General features: G+C 43.8%; 1 protein-coding gene and 1 non-coding gene across 2 annotated transcripts in view; both read right to left on the reverse strand.

Annotated features, from left to right (window-relative positions):
- NTM (neurotrimin) overlaps positions 1-19,063 on the reverse strand; it is a 929,477-nt gene extending 910,414 nt beyond the window's left edge. The window contains exon 1 of the mRNA XM_037000867.2: positions 18,751-19,063. Coding sequence (XP_036856762.2) covers positions 18,751-18,832 — 82 coding nt within the window. The 5' untranslated portion in view covers positions 18,833-19,063. The remainder of the gene's footprint in view (positions 1-18,750) is intronic.
- On the reverse strand, positions 4,952-5,079 carry LOC118968828 (U6atac minor spliceosomal RNA). Its single transcript, XR_005056678.1, has one exon. It is a non-coding gene; the product is annotated as a U6atac minor spliceosomal RNA (small nuclear RNA).
- Positions 19,064-27,989: the final 8,926 nt, after the last annotated feature.

The following is a 27,989-nucleotide window of genomic DNA, read 5'->3' on the forward strand; positions in this document are numbered from 1 at the left end:
ATAAAGTACTCAGTACTCAGGTGGGAAATTAACATGAGGCGAGGAGCCGGGTGGGGTGGGGGAGGGACGGAAATACAGAATGAGCCCCTGCCAGGCTGGCAGTTGCTTTGTGTAGGTGGCGCCCAAGGTGTTCTGGGGGCAAAGGGCACATGTGTCAGAGAGGCTGTGGGGGTTGGTGGAGCATAGGCTCAGGAAAACATCCAGACTTCACCGAGTTGACTGTTCTGAGCCCAAATTTTCTCAGCAATAAAATTGTATCTGCAAAACTTTGATTTACAAGGTTGCACAAAGGATGAAATAAAAGATCACACCTGGGGTACTTACCAGCACCCAGAACCGGGTACAAGGACATGTTTGATAAATGTCACCTTCCTATACCCATAGCCCCGTGAGGGGATCAGGGTGGGCTGGGTCGGCGCAGAACTGCTCCAGATCAGACTGACCATGGTGCAGCCCCCTGCAAGCCCACACAAGGACCCTGAGCATCACCTGGTGCCCACAGTGTTCAGGTGATCTGATTAGCCAGTGGTTCTCCACCCTTACTGAGCATCCAAATCACATGGAGGACTTCTAATACACAGACTGCCGGGCCTCACTTCACAGTTACCAAGAGTTTATAGTTCTGGAGCAGGGCCTGAGAATCTGCCTTTCTGAAATGTCCCCCAAGGGATTATTGATGCTGCTTGTCTGGGACCATGCTTTGAGAACCACAGAGATACACATACACGTGGAACTGTCTCCTAAAACAGTGAGGTGCCACCCTCCAACTGGCATTTTTCAGCTGCAGCAAGTTCTTCCCTACCCCTGGCTCACCCCCACCCTTCAAACCAGTAGGATTCAGAATTTTGAAGCAAATCCCTGAACCCTGGTTAATTTTTACAGGCTGCCAAATGTTACATCACTGGTCAAGCTGACAGGCAAGGGCTGAGGTTAATTTTCTGGTTTGCATCAATGTATAGCCAAGCCTCAGATTCCCCTCTACATAGCTGGTGCCTCAAGAGCTCAGAAGGATCAACTTTGTCCCCCAGCATTCTCTCAGTTGCACATGAGACCCCAGGTCAGAAAGCTCTGGCCTCCCCCTCCCGCTTCTGGCTTCTCCTTTTCCTAGCCTTCGCTTGGATACTCCTCTGTTATATTTGGATTAACTGCAAATCTCCTTTGATTACTCACTCTGTTGAAACAGACAACCTGTTGCCACGTGTTTGATTACCGAATCCCAGGGGAGTTCCTGTTTATAATGCAGCCAGTTACAGTATACTCAGCATTACACACAGTCACTGAGCTGCTAATTCATTGTCTAAGAACTTGTTTTTCAGTTTCTGATTTTTCAATAATAGGCTTCTCACGAAACCCTTAAGCTTCGGAAAAAAGCCAAAAACTGCTTTTCCAGTCATTTACATGAACACAAGTGGATCAGGAGAGGGGAAAAGAGGAAACAGTTTTGCACATTATTCCTGGGGCTCTGGCAGCCTTGGTGGATAGCACGTCAGGGCTGCAGAGCTGCAAAAGCGCAATGGGAAGTGTGTCGGCTTGAGAGAACCTGACACCGAGGCGAATGATAAATCCTGAAATTTCGCCTGACACCCGGGCTGCTGCTTTACTGAGGCTGGATGGATATTCTGGGCACCAGCAAATTGTTCTGTCAGCAAGCCTCCCCGACAGCTGCATCTTGTTAGGAAGCCTGCCATTCATTCCCAGTCATGGCACAGCAGTCCCACCTTCTGAGTGGCATCCTGTCACCTGGGACAGGTAAGGGGCTGGCTGTAGAACACCTGCCTGGGAGCCAGGGCCCCGAGGCAAGGAGCCCGACCTCCCTGAAGCTTGCTTCATGTTTCTGTTGTGGGGGATGCAGTGTCAGAGCCTTAATAGATGCTCAGTTATTTCACCTGAGGGGAGGAATGGTCTGGCATGTGGGTCACTTTCACCTGCCATCTTGTTTCTCTCTCTCAAATGTAAATTTTACAAATAATCCAACCACCCAGAAACCAGAAATAGCAGTTTCTTGCTTCTAACACTTAGGGACAAAAGGTAGGGATAAAAATAGAACAGAAACAACTTGCCCAGTTAGACCTGAATTTCAGATAAATAGCAAATAATTTTTTTAAGTATGTGCTATGCATAATAAAAAATATTATTTGGTGCTTATCTGGAATTCAAACTGTTTGAGTGTCCTGGATTTTTATTGGCTAAATCCAGCAACCCCAGCAACACTGTATATGCATTTCCTTTCTAGTTTTACTTATTTTCACAGCTTATTGCCACCAACCTTGCTTTGTCCTGGCAGTTTGTTTTTTTAAGGTGGGTATATTCACGAGAAACTGAGACCCCTCCCACATGGGGTCTTCTTCCCCTTCATCCACAGAGCTCAGACTGGGAGTGGCCCTTCCTATTAGAGCCCTTCATGTGTGCTTCAGGACTTCAAGGCAGTGGTTCTCCAAACTTAGTTGTCCATCACCTGAGGGGCTTATTAAAATGCAAATAGCTATGCTTCAGAAAGCCCCAGACTTTCTGATTCAGCAACCATACCTGGACAGCCCAACTCTAAGGACACTGTGTGACAGAGACCCCTTCTTCTTTCCCCAGGGCAGACTTGTAACAAGGAGTCCTGCAAAGGATCCACGCAAAGGCTGGTGATAGAAATAGTGGATTAGAGTAGGTCTCAAAAATCTTCTGTTCTCCTTTTTCAGCCTTTTCAATTCCTTTCTTAGCCTTATTTATTCTCTCACAAGTATGTGCAAAGGTGCACTGTGTTAATCCTGCAGGAAGGATATTCCCAGCAGAAAGCAGCATGTGCCCTCATGGCCCCACACCAGAAAGGGCATTGGTGTATGGGGTCACCATCCAGGTCAGTGTCCAGGTCAGTGTCTGAGTCAAGTGTCTAGGGTCAGTGTCTGGGAACAGTGTCCAGGTCAGTGTCTGGGATCAGTATCTGGGGTCAGTGTCCAGGTCAGTGTCTGGGTCAGAGAGTCCAGGTCAGTGTCTGGGATCAGTGTTTGGGGTCAGTGTTTGGGGGCCCTTCAGTGGGGCTGGGCAGAATGAGGAGGCTGGGGCCAGATAGGGAAGGGCCCTTCATTCCCTGTTAAGGAACTTGGACTTTATCTTGAGAGCCATGAAATGCTAGTGGAGATTTTAAATAAAGTCTGAGGTGACAAAAGTTTTTTTTTAAGCAAAACAATTAATTACTGACGGGATGGAGGATGGGTTGAGCTAGGCGTAAATTGGTAGCAGGGCCCTGTTAAGAGGACGTGTTAATCCAGCAAGCAGTGACAGTGATGTAAGCCTGCCCTGAGACGGTGGCAGACTGGTGGGAGAACAGACGCAGATTATCCAGAAGCAAAACTGAGCTGAGGTGGAGAGTGATTGGCAGGAGCAGGGGTGGGGGCGGGGAGCTGAGGGCTCTGCTGGGAGGTGCAGTCACAGACACCTGCACTGTTCACAAAACCCTGTGGAAGTGGGGTCTTTATGTATTGAATGACAAAGTGCACAAACAGAATTCAATTAAACTTGAAACCTGTATTTTGAGGAAATGCAAATATCCCACTCTGCAGATGCTGAAAATAAAGGCTTTGCTCAATTCTGAAAGGTAGAGTTACAATAGCACTAAGAAGAAAAAAAGGATATTTTGACCAATGTGGAGATCGAGGTATGTATTTTATGTGGCTATTTTCTGTAAACTGTAAATATAAAACTTCATCTTTGTAATTCCTTAGAGAGTAAACCCAAAACAGGAGTTGGGATGAGTTCTGAACATGTTTGGGAGATGGTCTGCTACCGCCTTCTAAATGGTAGGACCAAACTAGAAGAGATGGAACAACAAGGTGGGAGTCAATCACATTGTAACTTAAAAATCCAGAGAAAAGAGAATGCCTTAAGGAAAGGAGAATATACTATGCAGAATCCTTCTGAATCACTAGTCAGGTCTTTTGCCCATTACACAAGTAAGAATTTCAGTTCTTTTCTGACAAAACCAGCCTATAGATTTATGGAAATACATGTGAACTGATATACACATTCATACAAACACACATCTTCCCTAAGTTATGCTCACAGAAAATTAAAGCCATCAAATGCAAATTCCTTTAATGTCCTACCACCAAGCTCAAACATTTACCTGAATCCATACTGTGCCAAGGACAGCTAATCATCTCTCTCTCTTTTTTCCATTTTCTTTATCAGATTAAACTATATATAACATGAAATATACCATTTTAACCATTTTTAGATATATAATTCATGTCATTAAATATATTCAAAATGTTGGGCAACCAGCATCACCATCTATCTCCAAAACATTGTTTTCATCATCTCAAACAGAAAGCCAGTATCCATTAAATAACTTCCCATTTCCTCTCTCCCCCAAGCCCGTGGTAACTTCTATTCTACTTTCTGTCTCCATGAATTTGCCCAATCTAGGTACCTCACAGAAGTGAAATCATACAATATTTGTCCTTTTGTGTCTGACTTCTTTTAGTTAGCATAATGTTTCTAAGGTTCATCCATGTTGTAACATGTGTCAGAATTTCATCCATTAATTTAATTAAGGCTGGATAATATTTGTATGTATGTATCACATTTTGTTAATCCATTTATCCACGGATGGACACTTGGGTTCACATTTTGGCTATTGTGAATAATGCTGCTATGAACATAGGTGTACAGATATTTATTTGGGATCCTGATTTCAATTTTTGCGGGGATATACCTAGAAGTGGAATTACTGGATCATATAGTAATTCCATTTTTAGTTTGTTGAGGAAACACCAAACTGTTGTCTACAGTGGTTGCACCACTTTACATTCGCACTAAGCAATGTACAAGGGTTCCAGGTCAATTTTTCCACATCCTTACCAACACTTGCTATTTTCCTTTTTTAATACTAGCCATCCTAATGGGTGCAAAGTGGCATATCATTGTGGTTTGGATTTGCGTTTCCCTAATGACTAGAAATGCTAAAAACCCATGGTTAAATGCTGCAGAGTATGAGGTCATGCCTTAACCGTATGTGTATTGTATGGGCCCATGGGTTTTCTTCCAACCTTGTCAAGGAGAGAGATAACTTTCCCTCCTTTCTTAACATACAAAAAGCTAATTGTCTCTCAACATTCATCCCTTCCTTCTTCCATGGTGATAGACCCTCCGAATTTGTTGTGCATGTGATTATCCGAAGTAGATAATGAATCTTCCACACGCCTGTCTACATGTGGTCAGGTGAGTAAGTTCTGGCCTAGGGAGGCAAAGAAAAAGAATGTCATGGGAGGGCTTCCAGGAAGGAACCTGCTTTGGGAGACAGTACACTTGTGCATTTTGTCCCTTCTTCTTCAACAATTCTTTCACTGCCCAGCACAGAGATACTACCATCTTAGACGATAGGGTAGAAGCCATGTGTATCACATCCAAACCACAGAAAGGGCTGGGTCCCTCAGTTTAATGAACACTGCACCAGCTGCGAACAAAGTGGGGTGCTTCTGTAACCAGAGAGATGAACTTCTTTCTTATTGAAGCCATTTTTATTGAGTACTGTCTGTTATTTGCTGCTGAATCCAATCATAAGGGTTATTCTCATTTATGATTTTCCTTCCTTCCTTTAAATAGTAATGCAATTGGTCTTTCTCCTCCTCTTCAAGACTCATTCTTCTACCTATGCTCAAGACTTGCCATCCCTCCCACCCTCTCACACTCCCTAAGGGACCTCACTCGGTCAGTCATCATCTGTATCTCCCTTTCATCCTCCCCCTTTTCTAACCCATACCCACCAGTGTGCAGAGGCCTTTACCGTCTTATAAAGCAACAACATCCTCACCAACTACAATCACCCTTTGTCACCCTATTTTTTCCCTCTCTTTTTAATTCTTTTGTAATAACTATCCACATTTTCTACATCCTCATACCACTTTTATGACTCACACTATGGCTCTACCCCACAGAACTGTTCTCCCAGCGAGACAGAAGACATGGTCATCACGAACTATAATCTTACTTGATCCTTCAGCTGCATTTGAGACCGTTAATGTTCTGTGTTTCCTAAACACACATCATTTGACCTCTATGGCATCATGTGCTCCTAGTTTTCCTTGTATGGTTTTGCCACTTCTTGTCAATTGTCTTTCCAAGACCTCTTCTCTTCTCAATCTTAAAGCACCAGTGATCTGTCCTTATTTCATTTCACATCCTCTCTACTCTCTTCTCAGGCAATTAGTTGTCTGTGTTGAAGACCATCTTTGCTCAAGCTCAGATATTTTTTCAGAGCCCAGATCCATCTAGCTAACCCCTTATTGGATAGCCCCTCCTTGTGACCAGCAGGTACCTTCAAACCCACCAGGACCCCAGTTGCATTCACCACCATCTGCCTCAATCCTACCTCTGCACCACCTACCAGAAACTAGATGTCCTCTTTCACTTCCCTTTGTCACCTGTCATCCCCTTTCTCTCCATGTCGTAACCCTTCTACCTCCATAACTCTTGAATACTCAAATATCTCTCCATCATTGCAACTCCCAATGTTAACTAATGCCTGATTGGCTGCCACACCCTCTAGGAGACTCCCTAGCCTCTATCTAGTCTTGCTGCCTTTTAACTCATTTCTCAGACTGTAACTAGAGTAACATTCTAACATTTTTAAGTAGCCTAGTAGTGTTATTTAACAATTACAACTGCAAATTTTATCATGTTACTATCCAGCATGCAATGTTCAACTCATTTTCTTCCCTCAGTATAACATCTTTAATTAGAGCCATCAGGCCATTCCAGCTCTGATCTCTACTTACATCTCTACCTACTTCCCTCTTTCTCCCTCCTATTCCCCCAAAGCACACAAACACATTCAATATAGCCAGACTGGACACTGGAATCCTAAATTCCTACAGTACTCTCCTGCCCCCAGGCTTTGGCATATGCAGTTTTCTCTACTTGTAGTACTCATCTCTCCTCTTGCCTGGTTACATCCAGTCACCTTTATTTCTCAGCTTTAAGATCTCTTCCTTCTAGAAGACTTCTCTGACTTGAAAAATCTCCTATATGCTGCCACAGCAAGCCTGACTTGCTTTCATCCCAGCACTTACCATGTTGTATTGAATTATCTACTTTACTAAGTGTAAGAAACATGTTTTATTGTTGTTTATGGCTTTCACAGAGCAGAATCTGAATACATTGTTTTGAAATGGATGAAACAAAAATGTAAGTCAGAACTTGGTCGTGCCCTTGGGTCTATTATGGTTCCTTTTTTTAAAAAAATATTTCACCTTGATGATGCAGAAATGACATGTTTATATCATTTGAGGATGACACACAGCTGATGATGACAGCTCATCAGAATCCAAATATAATCTCAATGAACTTAAATAATGGGCCCAAGGTGCAATGAAATTTCAAGCATTTAAAAGAAACATTCAAAGAAAATTAAATGTAAGTAAGAATAGGAGAGGTCTTGTAGCATTTTTGTCTGAGGAACAAGTATAAACATCATTAGTATGAGCAAGTGGTACATCTCGAAAAAAAATAAAGTAATATAATATCAGATCAAACCTACAGAATTCTAAAGGGCAAAATGTGGTAGGCAGTAGTTCACTCCCCACTTTGCCAATCAGACTGTATCTGGAAGAGTCTGTCTGGTAATACATTTTAGTGGATCTTTATTAAACTAGAGCATGTTCAGAAGTTAATGATCAGGATGATAAATGATCTACTATCAGGATGAAAATCATGAGAAGGAACTAAGAATGTCAAGACCAGTAGGATCCATGAGAGTCATCTCTTAGGAAGTGGATCACACAATATTACTTGCATTCTGAGTAGCTCTAATTAGCAGAAGTTGGGAAAAAACAAATTTTTCCTCCACATAGGTTCGTTAAGATCATATTCAGAACCCTAATTAAATAGATAATTTAAATTAAATAGGTAAATATGGTAGTATTTCAGAGCTGGTACAACTGCTTTGTCATCTTGAACCTGAGATCATTTTATTAGATTGAACCATACAGAATTGTCTATACTCAACTATTTTTGATTTACCAAAACAGCCAAGCCCATTTGGTTCAACTTAAAAGCTTCCTTCTTAGCCATTTTTGGCATATGTTGTTTTTCCTCCTGCAAGCTGGCTCCTGGACCCCCAGGTAGTGTGCCAGTCTCTCAGTCAAGAAGGAGGAACGGTAAGGTTCAAAAGGCAGAGACATCCTGAGTGCAATCCTTAAACCCTACCCAGTAAAACTGTGATTTCATTTCTGAATTGTGTTGCATGGCCATATTCAGCCATAAGGGAATCTCAGGTGAGTATTTTGAATGGGCACATTGCTGCCCTGAACAAATTTAGAACACCCTTTATAATCCAGAGAAAGGTTACAATTGACAGAGGAAGCCAGAATAGTGTTTTCTCACAAGTTTATCAACTATGAAAAGGGGTGCTGATATCAGCTATTCTCAACTGTATCTGCATGGTAGAATTACCTGTAATTATTTCAAAGTAGAGACTACCCAGTTCTATATTGACCTAGTCAGTGAGAATTTTTGTCAGTTGGACCTGGATGTTGGCTTCTAATATTTCCCATCATGATTTTGATAGACAGCCGGAACTGGGAGCCACAACTCAGGCAGGTAGTGACTGCTCACTGCAAATCTCTGGAATTGTTGAGCCAGAATCATTCAGGAGGGATTGTTGCCTTGCATGGGAGACTGGACAAATGCCAAGATATCTCACAACTCTAGGAGTCTGTGAGAAAGCTTTTGGATTTAATGATTAAATTACTGTGGCTTTGGACAAGGCTTCAGCAGTGTAAGAAAATAATGAAGAAATGGTGATAAGACGTTTAGATCCTTCTATGAAGAGGTTTTAGGGAAAAAGGAAGGAGAAATAAAAATGATAAATTCTTATTTGTTTTCAGAATTAGCAAGACAGCTTACCCAACTATGGGTGTCTATATACCACTAATTGTATTGAGGGGAAAAAAAACTGTCAGTTAATCTCTTTCATGTCTAAATCAAGTTACTTCTAGGAAAACCTCCCCTTGTCTCTGTTGCTCCCCTGATGTCAGCATAGGCTCAAATAGCCACATCTCCCTCCACTCATCTGATCTATTGACCACTAAGGAGACTATTTTCTGATCTTGGGTGTGTTTATCCAAAAATACTGAGCTCATCTACCACTACCTAGGTGCCGATAGCATATGGCTTATGTCTGATTATTGCCAGGAGGGATTACTAATATATGGGATTAGAGATTCAGAGCCCAAAAAGAGCTTACCAGAAAGAAGACATAAATTGAATCTAATAAGATGTCTTCAGGAAGGGTAAGTTCTGAGGTCGGGATGTTGTGTACATAGTAGAATGACAGTCATAGGATAAAGCAGAGTGAATTAACAAAAGCTCACCATGAGTCAACAGAGTTATATGCAACACCTGAGGGAATCTCAGGCCTTTTTCCATGTCTTCCTCTCTTTCCTTTCTGTCCATTCATAAATACCAAGTGTCACATTTGTGCCATGTACTATGCTAAGTGTGCTAGGGAAGATACATAAGGTGGTCCCTGACCTCCAGGAGATCACATGGGTAGGGGAGATGGACATGCTAGTAGGTAACCACACTATGGAAGTAAGGACAAGAGCAATGGAGGCATAAAGGAAGAAATGAGAGGTTTCAAAAGGAAGCTGAGCCTGGAATTTCGTCTTGAATTGTGTCAAGTGTTTTCAAGGTAGACAAGGACAGCACTCAGCAGAGGGAGCAGTTAGCACATGTTCTGTGAAGAAGGAGAGCAGAAACCCCCAAAGAGTTTATGGAATGAGGGGCCAAAGGATCAGGGGAGGCTAGCAAACCTGGGCCAGACCTGCAGGATTTCCTATACCTTTCCTAATAGCTGAGACTTCATCCTATTTGGACTTGGAATCAGCAGAGGTCATATCTTATAATATTCTGGGCCACTCAGAGCATACTGAGAGAAGATTGCTTTAACAATAACATGATGTAACCAGAACAACCTTAAATAAGGACAATCAGCACCTTTTCTTATGTGATCATATAGAAAATAGGAAAAATTTGGATATTTAACTTAGTGGAGAGGAGATTTGAAGGAAAAGCAGAGAGAATCATGTTTTCAAATATCTGAAGAAAAGGCACGTTGAAAAATTAGACTTGTCCTGTGGGTAGTAGTATTAGTATTAATCATAATACTATTAGGTAATATTTATTGAGAGCTTCTTATGTGCTAGGCAGTGTTCCAAGCACTTTATCAGCAGTAACTTATTTAATCTTCATAACAGCCTTAAAGGTAAGTCCAATAATTATTTCAGTTTTATTGAAGAGGGGAAAAAAATCACACAGAGGTTGATTAAACTGCTTAAGGTTTTAAACTAGGAAGTGGCAAAGCCAGGATGTGAACCCAGCAATCTAGCCACTATTATAATGACCCTGCAGACCTAGAGCAAATGGCTGAAATCTATAGGAAGACAAATTCTCCTTCTTGTCGTCCTCTTCTTCCTGTCTCCCTAAAACCTAGTGGTCAGATACAATAGACGACCTGCAGCGATGCATTTCCCTCTTAGTGGAGACAGCAGCTAGGGACCACTGCAGCTGTATTGTTGAACTATCAGAACTCAGAAAGAGGGATTAAAATAGATCATCGTGCAGTTCCCTCTGGGTTTAGGTTGGTTTTGACTCTGGGGTTCACCACTACAGCAGTGTGAACACTTTGGAAAGCCATCAGTTTGAACACTTTACAAGTTCCCCAGTGACTGCCCTTGGCACACAAATGTGCATGGTAACCCTGTCCCCCAAATGCCTCCAGGACCTGCTGACTCCATCAAACTAGACAAGTCTGCACCAGAGGAGCTGACCTGGCACGGAGCATGGAGCCGGCATCACCTCTGCCTAACACACTAGCTGCAAAGCTGCCACTGAGGCTCTCAGCACCGAGCCCCTGCTGCCCATGAGAAGGAGCAGTGGAGGTAACATAACACTGCTGGTGAGGCGGTTCCTGGGCAGGGCAGTTGGGCCCAGCCGGAGGAGGAGCACGTACATCTTCTCACTTTTGAATGGAGCTCCATCCAAGGCTCACCACCGCACAGCACTCTCTACATCCAGCTCTAACACCTCATTGCTAACCCACATACAAATGGCTCCTGAATTTCTCTTATAGGATTGGTTAATTAAAAGTCATTATCATTCCTGAATTCCCCTACCTGAAATGCTTTGGCAAGTTAATCCTTTCCTCCCATCCTAAGGATGCCTTATAGATAAAGGCATATGTACATATATGGACATGCAATACAGTATATACAATGCAGTATATAGTGTTTGTATGCACACACACCACTCACACATTCTGATTTTGGTCATTGTCTGTGACTGTGTTAAGATTCTTACTTTCCTGCAAGACAGAGCCTGCTTCTGAATATCTTCTGCCAGCACCACTACCTTTAAAGAATTATACTCAAAAAGACTATTTGCAGAATTGCAAAATGTTGACCACTAAAGGAAATTTGAAAATCTTTCAGTCCATCTGAATTTAGAGATGGGGAAACTAAAGCTCATGTAGGGAATGTGTCTTACCCAAGGTCACAGAACATTTTCAGATGACTTTAGAGGTATAGTCTTTAAACCTGACCACTTTTTAGAACCTCTTACGGTGCTCTAAAAAAATCAGTGTAATAGGGGGCAGGCATCATGAAAAAACCCAGTTCAATCAGTCTGGGATAGGGTCCAGTCATTGGTATTTTTATAGGACTCCTCAGGCAATTCTGTGATACACAGAGTTTGAGAACCACTTACATAGAACATAAGTATTGCAAATGCACACACATCACACCTATGCTCTGAGGACATTCCTGACTTCCAAGACTGGGTCAGGAGATGGAGAATTGCTCTAGTCTCACTGACTTGGAGGTATCATGGATCCATGGGAAAGGTAATTACTTGTTCTTGTACATAAGAAAAGCTAAGAATAATTGCCACCATCGCTTTGGAAATGAATAGATGCAGCCAGGTAAGCAGTCATCCGAAAGCATTCAGGGGTAGCTGCAGTACACAGTGCGAGTATAAGAGAAGTTATATTACCTCTGGGTACATAATCCAACACAAGTTGATGGATTGAAAGATTTGTGTCCCAATCACAGTATACTACTAGAATGTGAAAAATAATGATGCATTTTTTTATTATTATTATTCCAAGAGCCCAAAGTTAGGGGATGATGGTTCTGAAAAGGGAGGTCATCTTAGATCTACCCTGAAATATGAATACAGACTAGCTGCCCAAGGCAAACCCTTCCTGGTCTTAGATAAGTGTTCTCCCCATACCTGCTTTGGCCCTCTAGTTCTGGGCAGAGAACAGGCCACAGAGGAGGTGATAGGCCCACAGATAGGGTAGCAGTGGTGGCATGAATCAACCAATAACTCAGATGACCAGAGACCATTGCTGCAAAGCCAGTTGACTTAACACCAGTTTTCACTGCTTGCATACTAACTGAGGGTACATCAACATCCATGAGCTCCTTCTGGGCAGGAGACGACCGGGAGTAGCGAAGGCAGTACATCTTACTCATTATTAACCCAGAGCTGGAGTTGTTCATCCTCCCCCAGGGCTCCTTATCTAAATACAAGGACGAAGAGTTAGTTGCTTTCTTGCTGCTCATCATATTTGCACAAGAAACCAGAGTTCCTGTTGATGCTCCCAATTTTTATTAAAAAGGATGACAAACCAAGCCAAAACTGGGAGATTTTTCTATGTCTTTGGTCTCATTCTTTCATTGGTTTTAGTCACTGTTGTATTACCAGCACCCAAAATAATGCATGAATCATAATAGGCACTCAATAAACACTTGCTGGGTGATTAAACCAATGAATAAGTAAACAATTAGACAGTCTGTGTTGGGTTAGAATTTGGTGGCACCACCAAGACCAAGAGAAGGAAGCACCTCTACAGAATGAATTTGCATGAGCAATTGAAGCCCAAACCATCCAGTCTTTTGATCAGTCTTTTACTACTGTGAAGGGCAATACTCTTAGAAAAGAAAAAAAATCAAATTCAGTAACCTAAGATGTCCTTAGTAACAGAGCTGAAGAATGTGTTTTCCAATATTTGATTTCTTAGCTTGACATTCTCTGTTGAAATACTCTCTTCTCAGCAATGAAAATGTGAATCTTTGTTGGTTTGTTTTGTAGTTTGCAAATGACTTACAGAGCTCTTCTGGCAGGGTTTCAGTTGCTTCTTGCAAACAAACAAAAGGCCATTCCTCTAATATGACTTAAGTGGGGAGATTCTGTGACCTGTCTTGGTTTTGGAAGGTGGAGGAAAGGAGGAGCAAATAAAAAGAAGAATGAGGAAAATTGGAACAAGCAGGGCCATAGGAGCAGAGCAAAATGCAGGAAAGAGGCAAAGATAAATTGGATGTGGAAAATTAGAACGTCAGGGTACCAAACAGCTGAGGACCCTGTAATCAGTAGGATCCTGGGGACCTTTACTGGGGATGGCTGGCTCTCTCAGGGTCACCCTCCCCTGTATGGGGTTGCGAGCTGGGCTCCTTGTGAACTGGGAAGGCAGAACCTTCCCCTTCTTCTCCTAGCAAGCCTGCATGAAGTGGAGCAACCCCTGCCAGCTTGACCTAGATATGTCAACCGATCAATTATTTTTCCCAAAGAGGAGGAGGAAAATAAAAGAAAGAAAGAAAAAGGGAAGAGAAAGAGAAAAGGGGGGAAAGAGGGCAGAAAGAGGGATGGAGGAAAGGGGAGAGGAAAAGAGGAAGGAGTGGGGAGAGAGAGAGTGAGGGGGAAGGGGGATGACATGTTTCTTTTAAGTTTAAGCAGTGATAGCAGAACAGGATTAACACAGGTTTCATAAATAAGTACGCACATTCATAAAATGAAGCATACAACTCTCAGACATTCTGACCCAAATCATAGTCAAAGCAGAGGAGAGAGTCCTCTTTTCCCCACCTTTTCCCCTTCCTGATTAGAGCTGTTTTGCTGTCTCCCGGACTCGGACTCCCAGCTACAGTCCCTCACCGTGCTCCCTCTCTCTGCCGTTCTCCCTGCAGGCATTGCACCTCCATGCAGAAGCTCCTTTTACCCACGGATGGGAGGCCTGCACCCTGCGTGCTTCTCCAAGCCCCTCTGGCCGCCCCCAATGCACTCTAATGCAATGGAAGCATCCACCACCAGGTGGGAGGGGGCACTGGCGAAGATGGGGTATGCGACCACACAGTCCCACCCCATCCGACCTGTATGCCATCGATTTCCTTATTTTCGCGTGTTTTCATTTTTTACGTTTAATTTGTTTTATTGAATCTCAAATGACTGTAGACATAAAGTAAACATGTAACAAGCCAGTAGAGCAGAAAGGAAGTAAACCGCATAAATACAACCAGTCTCAGCGTGGAGTTCCACTTAGCACCACATGTTTGGAGTGTTACAAGCATTAATGAGTCCTTATAACACCCAGGGGAGATGCTCCCCAGCCTGGCAGGCAGGTGGAGAGGCAGGCTCACAGAGAGAAAGATTTTCCCCTACAGAAAACACAGAGAACTTTGAGCTCAGATATACGTGTTCCCCACTGAGCTACGCTCAGGCCACCAGAACTGGCCTGAAATCTGGGAGTCATACCCTTTAGAGTTTTCGAAGAGTTAGTAGGACCTCTGCTAAGGTTAGATATAAAGCAAATATTCTTTGCATCTTTAGCATTCTAGTTGGTGGGCAAGAGCGAACCATGAGCTACAAAACCAAAAAATCCTGGAGCGGAGCCACATCCCAGACTCTACCGATAGTCCTTTCCGAAGTGTTTCCACCATGAGTAGGCCGCCCAGAGCACTGCAGATCTTTCCAGCGTGTGTTTCCTGTACATGCCGGCATCATGTGTCCCATACTGATTCAGAAATGTTGCCGGTTCTTAGGATACTGAGAGAGCTCACTGCATCTCAAGGGATAAACAGAGGCCAATGTGGGTTTGTTTGGCCCCTCTATGCAGGTAGCCAGTACCAGCTTGGGTCACTGAATCTCAGGGCAGCCAGACTATATGCATGCAGAGGACAGAGCCTGCCAGAAGATAGTCCCGTTGACAGAAGACGGGAGCACCTCAGCGAGGAACCAGGAGAGATCCTTCAAGGACACAGCTGAATGCTCCTTGATATCAGCACCACAGCAGAGGCTTACTGAGAATCAGCAGCAGGCAGGGGATAGGCATCGAGGCTGATCAAGAAGGGGTTCTTGGACTTTTATTTGGCTTTGAAAGTTCCAAGAAGGAAGAACCAGCACTGAGACTAGGCTGTGCTCCTGGTAATTAAAGCTGCAACCCCCAGAATGGCCTTCATGCAGCAAGGCCTGCTGGTCACTGCAGAGACTCACCCTTGATCAAATGCGTAGAGGACCATCATGTGGTTCTCAGGATGGAGGTGAGCTGCGTGAGCTGTGCTGTCCACGGCTTTCCTATAACCTGCCCTGAGCTGGCAGCTCCAAGCATGACAGCCAGAGTCCACTTTGTGAAGCTGCCGCATCCCTTTCCTCTGCCTTATTTTTTTGGCCATGCTTCCAAGAGTCCACAATGCTTGCATCAGGCTCAGGGGTCCATCATCCCAAACTGATTTTTCACTTTGCCAGTAAACATTGTTATGGTCTCATCTGTCTCCCTCATATTCAGGAGCACTGCCCAGCTCAGGCTGCTGCTGGCACCCACATGTTCACTGTGAGTGGCAGGAGCTTGGCCAGTCTGCCCAGCTGAACAGTGCCCATGTCATCCACATTGAGAGAAGGCAAGGGAAGTTAGTTTGGTCTATGTCCCCTTCCACTCTGCCCTGTGTGTGTCTCAAGTGGGCAGAGAAGTTGATGCAGGGAATGAGGAGATGAGAGGAAAATAGGAAAGTTAGACAGGAATCCAGCCAAGCTCATTGGAAGGTGTTAAAGGGAGCAGTAATCCTTCGAAGGAGAAATGGTCGGGTTTCTAGAAAGAAAAAAGCTACAGCACAACCAGCCATTCCTTTCAGGGCCTCTCAGTGGCAGAAGGTGGGTGGTGTGCTGAAAAGGACAGCACGTAATCCAGCTCCTCACCCCCACTCAGGGAAGAGGAGCTGCCAGTTAATCAACCCTCTGCTACTTAGGGCCTGCGCTCTGGGTACTAATCACCCCCTCCCTCCCACCCATCACTAATCAGTGCTGAGTCCCTCGGAAATTCCCTCCCCTCTAAGCTGGGTCATGCTTGCTGGTTGGGTTGTGGGGAGGAGCAGGTCAGGGAGAGGTCCATGACCTGCCGCTTGCACCACGGGACACCTTTTTAAGAGGCAAGAAACCAAGAAAGTAGCAGCTCTAGGAAAAACCAGCTTAAAACCAAAACAGAGAAGAAGAAAAAAATTGCCCTGGGATGTGTACTGCATCCTAACTAGTCCCACTGGGTCAATGCAATAGGGTTGGATTATTGCAGGCGAGACCTGGGCTGTCTCAGTAATTCTGTAAGTTTGATAAGAGATAGCTGGCAGATTCTGGCTTCCATCCCCTGAGAAAGAAAACAGACATCACCTTGGCTGGTCCAACTGAAATGCGGAGTGGGGGGCCTTTGGGGGTCATTCTGCCTTAAAACTGGGCAGCCTGTTTCATTATGACACATCGAAGCCTATTCAGAGCTGGCTGGAGGTGGGTAGCACAAATAAGACCATTCTTCTCCTTAAGAAAGTCAGGATTTGGTGGAATGTGAGGACATCTGAGGTAGTCCGGTAGCTTCCATCCCTACCCCAAGACAGGAACAAGATTACAAAATCAAATTTCTCCCTGGAGAATTTTGCACCACTACTTTCTACTCATTTATTCAGCGATGATTTAAAGTGTGAACAAATATTATGCTTCCCTGAATTTATTTCTGATGAAAAAAAAAATCACGTATGCTAATTTATATGTAAATTTAGTATGGCCCCAGGGCTCCTGGCATGCTGCCAAGGGGGCTGTTGATGGTGGCAGTTTGGCCATTGTCTCCAGTTTGATGTTGTAGAGACCTCTACCTTGGGACAGGGGAATTATTGAGGACATGGGGCGTTCCCTTTCCCTTCCTCTGACCCTTCACTCCACCTCTCGCTCAGTTAGTTCTCATTCGTTGTGAGATGATAGAAGCCATATCCCTGCGGGCTCCTGGTCCTGAACTAGTTTCCCCACTGCCAGTCTTAGGGCCCTGACCTCACTGGGTGAACCCCTGTGCACACAGAACAAGCAGGGGAGCGCACATACCCCCGCACACACACACACGCACACGCTGCTGCTCCATATTACGTAAGAAGAGGCAGTCAAGGATGCCTCCAAGTTAGCTTCTTCTCTCTTACACCCACCAGTGCCCCTGGGGGAGAGGAGAGAGATCTTGAGGCCAGTACCCCTCTGAGTCGGGATGCAGCAGGCGATGTCAAGGATATCCCCCACCACCAGGACTTCCTTGTCACACGACCCAGACCTCTCCAGCACCTCTTCCCTTCCTCCTTGACCCCCACCAAGGGTACACAGGCACTTGATTGTTCCCAGCCTGTCTCTCTGCCCACCTTGTGTGGGTCTGCAGGGCAGCCACTGTACCCTGTGTCCAGGGACAGAGGCAGTCCCCAAAGCCCACCCTCAGAGAGGGGTCAGCAGGACCAGGGGTGGGACTGTGAGACCATGAGAACCCCACATTGCAGAAGGAGGAGCGAGCAGAAGGGTAGGACCCCTCCATCCTTTGTAACCCCATGAGACAAAACTTTCCTCTGGGAATGCAGTGGCACAGAGAGCAAATCTGATGTGCTGAACCACCCAGGAAAGTTTCTCTGTCTGCCTCAACCCCTATGAGTTCAGGTATCTTTAATATGAAAGAGGCAAGCCAGACACCCTGGAAGGACAAGGTGGTGAGCAAGCATGTTCGAGGATTATGCTGCTACTGGCACATGGGGGCTGGGACAGAGTGTGGGGCTACACGATGCAGCAAATAGACTGAAGGCGAAAGCAAATTCCAAATGCACCCCAGCACTGCACTGCCCACATCAAAGTGCACAGCCAGCCAGGGAGCCAGCCCAGCCCTCAACTGCGGCCCCGGCACTGGACTTACAGATAAACACGCAGAAAATTAGCATCAGACTCTTACTGCTTCTCTCCCTTTCAACTTAGAAAATCTTTCCTAAATTTCAGAGCCCTGTGCATCCATGTTCCCACTGCCTTTTATCTGCTGCTTATGCTCCCCACTGCCCCCGCCACAAACACACCCCCAAACACATTCAAAGCTTATAAAATTGCCCAGCGCTGCTGCAAATTGATTCATCCCTTCAAGCTGAATAGCTGACCCAAACCTTACAGGATGCAGTTACCTGATTGTTTCTAGCCTACGTTTTTCCAGTTTACTCCTTTTAGAAGCTTTGCAAGTTTACTGGCTCATATTTAAAGTTTCTTCCTGTAATTTTCTTCCCAGTAACATAAGCAACACATTAGCCACCCCACTGCCCTCCCAATCTGTAATTTTCCCCTGCTTCCATGGGTGCTCTGTTGTGTATATGTGCAAGAATGTACATAAAACCAGGGAAACAACACATAGCCACATACCTAACAGGAGCACTAAACACATTTTACTTATGCATATACATTCCCCCATTCCAGCAGCAGCCAGAATCAAATCAATATTCTCATAGCCTGGTAGGGAGAATGAAGTCCCAGCCATGCTGTTTAAACGGTCTTTCCTCCACCTGCAAACCGCGCAGCAGAGCCGACTCGGGGAGTCTGCGAATCATATCAAGTACGCTGTACAATTCCTGGGTCTACCGTAGGCAAATCAATATAGCAAGCTCTTACCTTGAAAGAGAAACAGAGCAGCCAGCCCCGTGAAGACTGCCCAAGAGATAGAATTGTGCATTTTTGCCTGGATGGTTTTCATGATTTTTTTTTCTTCTTCTTTTTCTTCTTTCTTGTCAGATTCGTTTTTTTCTTTCTTTCTTTCCTGACAGATTGCGTTGCTCTCAAGCTTCTGGAAGGAAATTTAAATCCACTGTTTTGCTGAAGGACACAAGAAAGCCGAGGTGTGAGAGAGTGTGACTTCTCAGTAATTATCTCTACTCATACTCTGGCACTGAGACACATCGTACAATCTGGCCCTGGACAGCCCTCCTACAAGCTGCAATCATTGGTTCTAATCCAAGGATTGACAGAGCTACAACACACACGCGCACAGGCACACACACACACACACACACACACACACACTCAGGAATCATTTACTGGGCAAATCAGGCTAGCTGATTAAAGAGACAGGAGCCTGGAGAGATGGAATGATAAATGTCACTTTGTCCCTTCTATATTACTTTCATTTTTTAAACTGACAGTCTCAGAGCTCCAAGCGTCAAAAAAATCCCTTTCCTTCTGGCATTCTCTGGCCTCCTGAACTCAAATTCCCTTTGCATTGGAAAAATCCCATAGACAGCAATGGCTTACAGGAAATTTTAAAGGGACATTTTCATGCTTGTGAAGCTTGCAAAGATGAGCTGAATTACATTTGTTGGTACCTATTTTCCTCTCTGATGAAAATATTATTCAGTGACAGATTTCTTTCTCTCTGTCTCTTATCTTGCACCTTTCCCCAATCAACCTCCTACTTACTTGCTTTTGAAAATAATAAATAACTTTCTATTTTCTTCTCCTGTCACTTCTGTCCCAGAAAACCTGTGTTACTCTTATTTTTCATTCATTTAATTTATTTCCTAAAGTCATCCATGTGTATATGATACTATGAAAAAGAATGAGGTTTCTGAGATTTGAGAAGAACTGTAGTCTGAATATGAAGAAACTTCCCCAAAAGAGAACAAGGAGTGAGTTTATTCTACATGCCTCAGTCAAACCACAGTCCTTAAAAATCACAATGTAAGTGCTTGTAGTTTAAACTGCAGCAAGATAGATTTAAGTTAGAAATGCCAAAGGACTTTCTGAGTGTAGACTTTGCGTGTGGTTATAAAGTATCCTCAGAGAGTTGCAGACATTCATCTCCTTGGTGATGGGTAAAAATAAAAATCAGACAGAAATAATCAAATGGATATAATGACTCTAAGTCCCCGGAAGTTGATTCAAATTTTTGGTTTCCGGTTTTAAGATGTGAACAAAAATTCTGGAAAACTTAGCCCCTCACAGAACATTCCCCAGCTGATTCTGACAAATTAATTCATGCCATCACAATGCTTTGACATACATTTTAAAAATACTTCTTCAGCTCTCCACAGCTAATTATTACACTTGCTCGTAACCCTCAATATAATCTCAATGTATATATTCTTGAACTGCATAGAACAAAGGTACTTATTGCCTGTTTATGTGTTTATGGACATACAGGCAAAATGGAAACAATACTGCCATCTCACACATGTCGGAGAGGTGTCATTCAGCCTGTGTTGTGAGTGAAGGATGGTGGCCCTCTGCAGCCGTGCAGCCCAGTGACTCTGAGTGGAAGGAAGGAACACTGAGGACTGGAGACCAGGGTCCTAGTCTCAGCTCCACACAAACTGGAGGATTGTGGGTAGGTCATTTTACCTCTGTGAACCTTGGCATCTCATCTGTAAAATTACAGAACAATAAATGAATCATTTTGAGGGTCTCTTTAAATTTTAAAGGTGTTTTATGTCAACAGATGTTTGCTACTCTGTGTGCATTCACATGTCCATCAGAATGTCCTTGACACTGTCGGTTCCCACTGGATAAGAACTTTCTCTCTCTAGTGTTTAATAGAGTGACATGTGCAGTGAAATGCTTTGGAATGGCTATGGCGACAGTGCGGTTCAGTGTAGTGCTGACAACTGTGCGGTGCAGAAGGAAGGATGGCTTCCTCCTACCCTCATCCTGCTTCTCTCCAGCAAGACGATGAAATCCATAGGTCGTTGATAGTCTTTAGTCTCTACCTGCAGAGGCAGAGACACTGACATTTATAAATATCCTCACCCTAGACTGCCATTAATCTGTACATTTATCAATGTTTATTAAGCATCCAAATATATGGCAATGATAATGAATTAATAATTCTAATTGATATTTACTGGGCATTTGCTGTCTGCCAGGAATGAGACCTAGTGTTTTGCATGCATTTTTCTCACTAAATCCTTATACCTTATGAGCTGGTGCTATTATCATTCCTGTTTTATGGTGAGAACACACAGCTGCTGAGCAGTGAAGAAGGACTCCAACCCAAGCATGTACTTCAGACTCACTTCGAAAATATTATCCTGTGCTAAATACTGTGAGGGACTCAAACAGATATCAAACATTCTTATATATAATCTTGTTGCTGTTTTTAATAGCATATAAGATTGTAAATCATATGAAATCACACATATATCGATAGAGGAAAGACAGAAAACTCACATATTGCCTTTAACATCAACTGAATTGCAAATGGTTGGTACCCTAATGAATTGTACCAGAAAGCAAAGAAGTGATAGATGGCCATTTTCTATGACAGAATTTCAAAGCTCTATGGAGATTCTCAAAGTCATAATATATGTTGAAAGTGAGGTAGATACTAGACCTAAGGCAGAGGGAAGAAGACGGCAGGCAAGGAATACCAAAAATTAAAATTAGAGATGGAAATATACCATGTAAGTTTTGAGCTCTAGAGACCTGTCTGAGATGTCCTATCATGTCCTTCTGTGCTGCAATACAATTTTAAAAAGATACAAAAAAAATGCATCGAAATGAAGTTCATTTCTGATCCTTATCAGTTACTCTCTGCACAAGACAATGTAGTCATGCCTGGCACACAGCAGGCACACTCAACAGACACTTGTCATCATCAGTCTGGCTTGTTGATTGAGAGCACAGACTGGCTACCTCTGGCTGGGTTCAGATCCCAGCTCTGACCCCTTGGGGTTATTGGCCTTTGGTTGAGTCATCTTAACTCCATGTCTGAAATGGAGATAATGGTGGTAATTCCATCACAACCATCACTGTACATCATAACCATCAAACTAATTTTCATTTGTTTTACTATTTTAAACACTTTAGACTCATGTGGCCTACCATGTGTCATAGGGAGGAGCTATCAGCATTTGTGAACTAATTCTCCTAGAGGGTGTAGTTTTGGAATTGTACTTTGTACATTTACTACAGCAAAATAAATCCTCAGGGGTTGCTGAACCGAAAGTCTAATTTGGACTCTCAGTGCTGCTAAATGCTAAACTATCGAGAGAGCTATGTATCTTTCAGTGCTTGAATTTGCCACATAGAGTAAAATTTCCCAATGGCCTTCATGCTTTGCAAGAGCATACAGTTGACCCCCTTCTAGAGGAGCTGTCTCTCCCCCTCCTTTGCGTTGGGTTTGGACACAAGGCCATCTGTATGGGCTTGCTGGATTGCGGGGAAGCTCATTGAGGTAACTGCAGATTGAAAGGCTATTCCTAGGCTGTGCACACCAGGCTTTTGTTCAACCAGGCCCTTCCTTTTACCTAATGAATGGGTCACATCCAAGCAAGTCAGAATGTTTCCTTTCTATTTTCCATGTTGGTCTCATGGTCTTTCAGGCCTTAGAGCTGGGAACCACTATCGCTGCACCTGCCCCAAACCGTGTGTGTGTCTTGGTTCTTCCGTGTCAGGTTGGCCCATGGCTGTGGTTGGGGACTTCTGTGACTAGATGTGAAGACATGACTGAAGAAGCTCTGATGGGAGGGGATACTCTGGAACCATAGTTCCTTACTCAACAACCAAACCCCCTTCTTCTGAGTCAGGAGGCTCACTAATCAGGTGTTTGTAGGGGTCGCTTTGCCTCTTGGGTTCACCAGAGGCACGTGATGTATCATTTCCCGCCCGTTCCAGAGTTAGAAGAAGATGAATGGCCTTAAGACAAAATTAGTGTCAGGAAAGGGACTTCAGATTTTAGGCAGAATGGTATTCTCTCACCATCCACACTCCTTGAAGTTAAGAGAACTTTGTTACAGAAATAATTTTTCTCTTTGTAGGCAAGGAATAAGGAGAGGGAAACAGACAAGGTCTTTAGCTTCTGAGGAGAGGGCAGCCAGGATGGCATTTCATAAACCTTTCGTCAGCGGGTAGCTTAAGATTCTGCATGGTATGTGGTGAGCTAGTACAAATGGGGATTGATTCTCTGCAAACTGCCCGTGTGCATACCTGTCATCTCGCCAAACCAGACATTAAGTGCAAGGAGGTCACTGTGGGGCCTGGCTGCCCCGCTTTCCAGATGCCAGCTGAACCCTAACAGCAGCCCTCCAGCCCTGGGAGGAGGGATGGACAATCGTGCCCCTGTGGTGGTGCAGGCCCAGAGGACTGGCAACCAGAAAACCCCAATGAGGCAGAGGAAGGTAGGTAGGTGTGCCCGGTGTGTGGGAGGGAGGGAGGGGGTGTGGGGCAGGGTTTTTTATTTCTCTCAGCTATTATGGAAAGAACTGCAGGAGCTTAAATCTAAAGAGCAGAACTGAAATAATGTGCAGGATTTAACAAAAGCCGCTGCTTTGCTCTGTTGTCCACCTGCTGTGGCCTGCCTCAGCTGCGGCTTAGTGTGCTAGGTGATCTCACAGACTCAGCCCAGAAAGAGCCCTGCCTCCAGGGTGGGAGGGAGCTGCCCTGCCCTCCCCACGTTTGGGGCTCAGCACAGTCCAGTTCTGACTTGCAGTGTCACTTCAGCAAGGGAGCAAACCGTGGTGGTTGGAAGGCATCTCCTGCCTTTTCCAGGGGCTCTCTCTGGAAAGCAGTCTTGGACGTGGCCTCCATGTACAGTCACTCTGATGTGAGTGGAATGCGTCTAGGGTACAAATAATGTTGGAATTCTGTGGCATCTATTTTAAGAGTTTGACTTAGAGGAGGAGAATTTCCCAATTTATTGGTAATTTGCCTAAGCTGATAATAAAAATGAAAGTCCAATTCTTAGCAGCACAGAGATTAAGGGCAAGGAGATTAAAATCTGCATTCTTACAAAAGGAGCATTTTCAGTGTTTTCTAACCGGAATTAGAGGCAGTCATCTGACCTTGATTCCCATGAATTATCATCATCATCTCAAAAAGAAGCACTATAGTGTGCAGCATAACGAAAGAACGTGAAGCTCAAAATCAGAAGACCTAGATTTGAATCTAATTCCACTTATCAGCTTCAGTTCTGTGATCCTCAATCTTCTCATTTCATCTCTTCTCCTCCCCTCTTGTCCTTCAAATGAAAATAATAATAACTACTTCACAGAGTTGGTATGAGTTAACTGGAATGAAGACTGTGAAAGCCCTCATACTATGTCTAACGCACACATTGGCTCCTGTCTTTATGATCAGCTCACTTGAAGAAACACATCATTGCACTGGATAATACGTAGTATGCTCTCCACAGAAAGAGTCATTGCCTTCAGGAGGCTCATGGCCAAAACGTTCTCCCCAGGCTGTGTAGGAGACCAAGGACCTGCCATTGTTGGAGGCCCAGTGCCCCCCGAGATCAGTTCCATGGGATCTGACTGGGAATGCTACACTCTGGGCACAGGATGGGCAGATAGCCCTGCCCTGGTCCACAAATTTCTTCACTGGGGGTTTTCTAGGTGCTTTTTTGGAAGAAACATTGCTGCTGGAAAAAGCCTGCAAGGAAAGAAAGTCAACAAAAAGGAAGACCAAGTGGAGAGGGCATCCCTAAAAGTGGGAAAAGCGCAGTCTGGAGGCAGGCACACACCCTCAAATTCCCATTCCCTTATTTGCTCAAGTTATTTTGGATTGAGTTTCTGTCACTTGCAATTGAAAAGACCTGCACTGAAAGGGTCCACGTGGAGGGCAGATGAACACAACTTTCCTTGGCTTCCCTTTCCTTCCCACATTATTTTTTTGGATATAGTACAAATACCTAGATATTATATGAAGCTCAGAGATGTAGGTGTCTGAGGCTATTTATTTTTTAAAAAATAAGTAGTGTATGTATCAAATTGGAATTAAAATAAGGTTATAAATGGAGTCAAGATGGACAAATAACTCCTCCTCCTAGAGGCTGGCGTGGACAGAGTAAATCACCATGTAATGGTCATCCCTGCATGACAGGCCCTGTGCTGGCTCATTGCATGTGTCTTCTTACCTAACCCTCACAGTGTCCCTAGAGGGTGAATACTATTATCCTTTATCTGCAAGTAAAGATGTTAACTAATGTGACTACAATTGAAGAGGTAGTAATTGGTCAGGCTTTCTCAATGTCCAAGATCCTGCTCTTACCCCAACACTTGGCTATAATCTAAATGCAACTGAGACTCAAAGCAGAAATATCAGGGCAGCCTTGCATGGTCAGTGAGAGCTATAAGAAAGGCATTGGCCTTAGTCAACTCTGAATAAGAGAAGGTGGGAGCTCATCCACACTGAGGGGAATCGCTCAGCAAAGGCTTGGAGGAGAACATGGAGTTCAGTGGAAATCAGGGCGATCCAGTTTGGGTGGATTTGAGGCTATGCATTCAAGAGTACTGATAATATATGGAGTTTGGATGTTAATTGGAGGGTCTTGAATGCTAAGAGGTTGGACTTGAACTTGATATCATAGCTGCTGTTGATTCTGAGCAAGAAAGTGAAAGCCATAAAAATCAGTAATTCTGGAGATTAAAATGGCAGAAGGCATAGTAAATCATGTCACATGCCCAGACCTGGCATCTAGATGTGAAGAACTGCCCACCTGTACTTCTGTTCTAACCAGGCAGATTGTGAGACAGAGACTCCTGGGATATCAGCAGGTCAACACATGAGTGACTCTGGCATACACATGGGCCCTGGAAACCTCTTCTTTGCATTCTACTGCCCACCACCAGGAGTTGAGCAGAACACAGTAGATTGGTGGGACTCAAGCTTGAACTTAGAAGAATGTGGATGGATTCCTGGGGTTCTTAAAACTTCCTTACTTCCCTACATTGGGGCTGATGACTCTACCTACTTGACAATAAAGTGTTAATTTACTTTTTGGGGGCACTTCCTTCCCTGAACATATCTAATTTGAAGACTTTATGGGGAGGAGGAGTCTGGTTTAAGGAAGGATTTATATATTTCTGAATCACTTGGCCTCATACTCTCTAAGACTATCTAAAAAAACATGTTGAATTCTATCAGCTGAGTTTAGGGAAGGCTGTGAAATTAACAGAGTCCAGGACCATTTCTACTGGTCTCCCGCATTGTCATTTTACACTAAAAAGAATCCAGAGAAGGGCGATACTATGCTTAGATTCATGCAGGTCACATGGAGAACTCCAAGTTACCTGGCTCTTTGTCTGATGTGATTTATTTTGTTCCAGATTGCCTTAGTTCAAAGTTTGATTAAACAGGTAATGTTAAATGTCCTTTGCCCAAGCAATACATTTTTTTACCCCAAATTATATTCCTGCAAGTGAAAGTTCTGAATCTTTAAAAATTCAATGACACCCGGAAAGGGTGGATATATTAAGCTGTTGTCAATCATAGAGTCTTAGGATGAAGGGGTTTCAGCACTTTTACAAAGCGTAGGTTATGAAAGGAGGTGTGTTAGTATGAACCAAAGAATTTGTGGTGTGAGGAGGGGGAGGAAATGGTAGGCGAAGAGGAGGATGGAGACCTGGGAGTCTGGGTCCACCAATAAGGACTGACTTGGCTTTTGTAGTGATTCTTAATATTGCTTTGCAAGGCAGGAGATGTAGTGGTAAGAACCAAGGTGTAACACTCCAGTCAAGTACCTGACTTGTCCATGTGCTGCCCCCATGAGCTACATTGATGACTGTTGCACAGAAGGGGGAGATAAAGATTCTTCCAGGATGGTGTCAACAGAATCTGTGTGGGAGGTGACTAGCCTAAGCAGCAGCATCTATTCATCATTGACATTTGACTGATTCTAACCCACAGTAGGATATAGAAGAGACATATAAAGGCTTAAAATCAAATCATGTGTCATGCTGAAGAATAATGGTACTTTCTAAAAGGAGTATGTATGTATTTTTAATTTCTGAGTGAATTAAGTGCCTATAAAAGGTGTTGAATTGGCAGCCTAAAAAGCTGGAGTCCTTGATTTATACCCAGGAGAAAGAAAGACAGAGACAGTCGCCTGAATCATTCCTGAGTGCTCCAAGCCGCCTATCCATACCCTCGGCCCTTTGTCTCTCTGGGAGTTGGTATCCAGTGTGCATTGTGCACAGATCATTCCCACCAGTCTCAGTAAGCTTTGCATTAGGACGATGTAAAGGATAAATGAGAAGGGAATAAAATTAATGAATTGTGATGTCCCTTGCAAACAAATTATCCTGACTATCATTATGGACCGACCAACAATGCTAACACTTGCACGGCTTTCTCTAAGTTGAACTCCTATTTTCAAAGTATCCTGGCATATTCTATTCCATAATCTTTTCACAGAATATTTGCAATCTTTGTTATTGTCATTTTTGTTTTTGGATGGGAGACTGAGGTAGATAAAATGATAGCATGTTAGATCTGGCAATAATCTTGTGAAGGGATGGCACTAAAAATAGAACCCGGATTTCCTGAACAGAGAGATGAAGAGAGAAGCTCCCAGGCAAAAGTGATGAGGCGGCAGGGGAGCTGGGGCTGGAACCCAGGTTCCTGATCCCCCTGCCCTCTTGTCATTGGTTTAGGCATCAGTCATTATCTAACCCAGAGCAACAAACACACACACACACACACACACACACACACACACACACAATGTAATGATGTCAATGAAAACATTAACTAAAATGACACCTATAAGAAAAGAAAGTATCAAGATAGATTAGATACCTAAAGGTAGAATGTATGTGCAGTTGTTGAAGTGAGGAGAGCTGGCTTCTCTCCCACTTGCAGGCAGCTTTTCTTTACAGGAGACTGAAGCTGCCTGGGTCACAGACACCCCATTCTTGACCTGGGGGAGTAAAAATAACCTCACTAAATTGAACACAGGACATATATAAAGCCGTTGGTATTCAGTAGGCACAGAGTATGTATTTGTGCTCCTACTAGGAGAACATTATTTTTCAATCAGGTAGACAAATATAATTATTTGGGAGGAAGATTTTTTAAGTAAACAAAAGACTGATTTACATTAAAATCATCATTGTGATTAGCCCTAACTTTGATGTCTTTTC

The sequence above is a fragment of the Manis javanica genome, chromosome 6 (genome assembly GCF_040802235.1).
Source record: "Manis javanica isolate MJ-LG chromosome 6, MJ_LKY, whole genome shotgun sequence".
Classification (NCBI taxonomy): Eukaryota; Metazoa; Chordata; class Mammalia; order Pholidota; family Manidae; genus Manis; species Manis javanica.